The sequence below is a fragment of the Agrilus planipennis genome, unplaced genomic scaffold (genome assembly GCF_000699045.2).
Source record: "Agrilus planipennis isolate EAB-ADULT unplaced genomic scaffold, Apla_2.0 scaffold42, whole genome shotgun sequence".
NCBI classification, from domain to species: Eukaryota; Metazoa; Arthropoda; class Insecta; order Coleoptera; family Buprestidae; genus Agrilus; species Agrilus planipennis.
This window is the reverse complement of record NW_020438888.1, coordinates 145,380-147,999: the sequence shown is the minus strand read 5'-3', so window position 1 is coordinate 147,999 and position 2,620 is coordinate 145,380. Positions and strand designations below refer to the sequence as shown.

The window sequence follows — 2,620 nt, the reverse complement described above, 5'->3', positions numbered from 1 at the left end:
AAAAAATATTTAGTTTCAATCTCTATTAATAATGAGCGTAAAACTTTTTAATATGTTTAAATAATAATTAAAACTTTAAAATTGCATTTATTTCAGACAATTATAAATATTATCATTATATTATCAAATAAAAACGAGATTTTCAGCTAATTTGTCTTTTTTCCTTGATAACCATGTTACTTATGTATACATAAAATGACGTGTAAAATTACAAGTTTTTAAAATATCAATAACTTTTTAACGGTTTAGTGAATCGATTTGTAATTTTTACAGGAGTTTTAGAATTGAATGAGGAACGTTATTCCAAAGTTTTATTTGTCTCATAGAATTTTGACATAGGTACCTCCCAAATATCCTTAAAGTGTCAGTTATAATTTCCTAAATAGCAACTGCTTATTCCAGTTGGTTTTTCGAGGTAGTTGTTAGTCAGTCCTTGTTGGCGTGGTAGGTTTTTTCCTTTTTCTTTTGTAACGATTCGATTGAGCAATTGAATACTGAAAGTGTAGGTATATGTATATATATATATGTATACGTGTGTGTACGCGTCCTGAAAAAGGAACAGGTCTTTCGTCAATGCTAATGTCATGTTTACGACTGTTTGCTGACAATTCTTCACTTCTTCCTATGTTGGTAGAAATGCGCCGATAATCGCAAGAATAAATACCGTCAATTAAGACCAAACTGGTCTCCGGTTTTCTCTCGCACGGCCATCTGCGGAGACCTATGCGCAATAATTAAACATTATCAAAGTTACCGTTACCAATTGTTGGGTTACTCTTCTTCTTTCCCGTTTTTGCTATGTTCGCTTATACTAGGATCGGTTTTTCTGAACTCTGCCATTTCCATTATTTGATTACGTTCATTCACGCTGATCGTGAAATCAGTTTATTTGAACACTTCCTCTTTATCTCGTTAGCCGTTATCGGTCTCAATAATTCGATAAATTCCATTGTTGGGTACCTTTATTTTTTATGTACAACCCGTTAACGTATTAAATGGCTTGGTCTATTTATATCTAGATCGGTTTTTTGTACGTTCTCCCACATAATATTGGGTTCATTTTTTTTCTCCTAACTGGATGCATTCGCTTATACTAGGATCGGTTTTTCTGAACTCTGCCGTTTCCATTATGTGATTACGTTCATTCACGCTGATCGTGAAATCAGTTTGTTTGAACACTTCCTTTTTATCTCGTTAGCCGTTATAGGTCTCAATAATACGATAAATTCCATTGTTGGGTACCTTTATTTTTTATGTGGAACCCGTTAACGTATTCTATTTATATCTAGATCGGTTTTTTAAAATCTACTGAGTTGGGTTCATTTTTTTAGGCGTCAAATCAGTTTAAAAATAATCGGGTTTTCTGATTAAGAATATGAAAAATTACACCCAATCAATCGGTAATTTATTAAATCGGTTTGAAGGTAAACATTGCCGTGTTTCACACGAAAACCAAAACGACGTCAGAGCCGGTAATCACTCAATTAATTCTGAAATCAACATTAATTCATGTCCATTCAATTCGCGTACCTAATTCCATCGAAGGTTTTATCCGTTGGTAAAATGGGAATTATGCCGTTCAAAACTAGCCCATGATTTATTACGGTAGTTCCACATAAATTGCGCTCAGATGCAAGATATAGAGGACAACAAAAGCGACTTTCCCACATGTTAAGGCCAGTTTAGATAACTAACGACCCGCTTATTATATTTATTGGAGAAAAATGGCTGATTTAAAACGCGACTTTTCAATTTGAGATAGCCGCCGTGTTTATTACAATTTACAATCTGTCTATGCTGAAATTGGACCCGTGTTTTTAGTAGATATAATGACCTTTGTGTTGTAACGCTGTACCAATCAATATTTAATATCTGACTCTGTGTATGCGCAAATAAAATGTGTTTTCTGCCCACACTGCCACATTAGGCATCATTAAACTGATGTGGAATGCTTCAGGACCGCCAGGATTGTTCAGGGACCAAAAAATGGCACCACAATTACAATTCTCATTTTAACATGTACTGCGATAAACAAAAACAGAACATATACGTATTAGAAAAAAATTAATTTACGATAGATACGTCTATTGTATAGACAGTAATAAAACTACAGAGATTATTGACGTTCAGTGTGATTAAGATTCGGCGGAGAATTGATTGCAACCGAATATCGTAAATAACGCGCGCTCTTACGTATGTATTTATGTAAGAGTCGCTCCAAAGATCGGGAATAAAATTTGCATATGTAAATATTAAAAGAACGCTTTACCTCCGGTGCTGTTGGAGATAGGGGGACCCCCGGCCGAGGGGCCCCCGCCCACCGATCGGCCTTCGAATGACATTCGTCCTGGAACAAGAAGAAGATAACAAGTTAATATTAATAATTAGAACTTAATACGATGATGAAATACGAGACCAAATGTTGTAGGTCGGTTGGTCGTGGTTGCTGTTGTCACCTGTCGTGGTTTAGTGGTCAGAACATCGGCGCGTAAAGTCAAAGGTCCCGGGTTCGATTCCCGGCGGGGGTGTGATAACAGCAACAATTTTTCCCTCATTAATTTGAGGTAGTTTGTAGTGGGTAAATTAAAAATCGAAAAAATGATTTCAAATTAATATTGCA

General features: G+C 35.4%; 1 protein-coding gene and 1 long non-coding RNA gene across 4 annotated transcripts in view; one reads left to right on the top strand and one right to left on the bottom strand.

The window, feature by feature from the left end:
- Nucleotides 1–2,620, bottom strand: part of LOC108744926 (Krueppel-like factor 12) — a 138,479-nt gene that overhangs the window by 81,427 nt on the left and 54,432 nt on the right. For 2 of the 3 annotated variants that reach the window (XM_025981817.1, XM_025981818.1), the window contains exon 2: nt 2,270–2,347. The exons of the other annotated variant lie outside the window; for it this stretch is intronic. In XM_025981817.1, the coding sequence (XP_025837602.1) occupies nt 2,270–2,347 (78 nt within the window). The remainder of the gene's footprint in view (nt 1–2,269; nt 2,348–2,620) is intronic. 3 annotated transcript variants of the gene reach the window in all.
- LOC112906826 overlaps nt 1–2,620 on the top strand; it is a 111,257-nt gene that overhangs the window by 88,403 nt on the left and 20,234 nt on the right. The window lies entirely within an intron of this gene.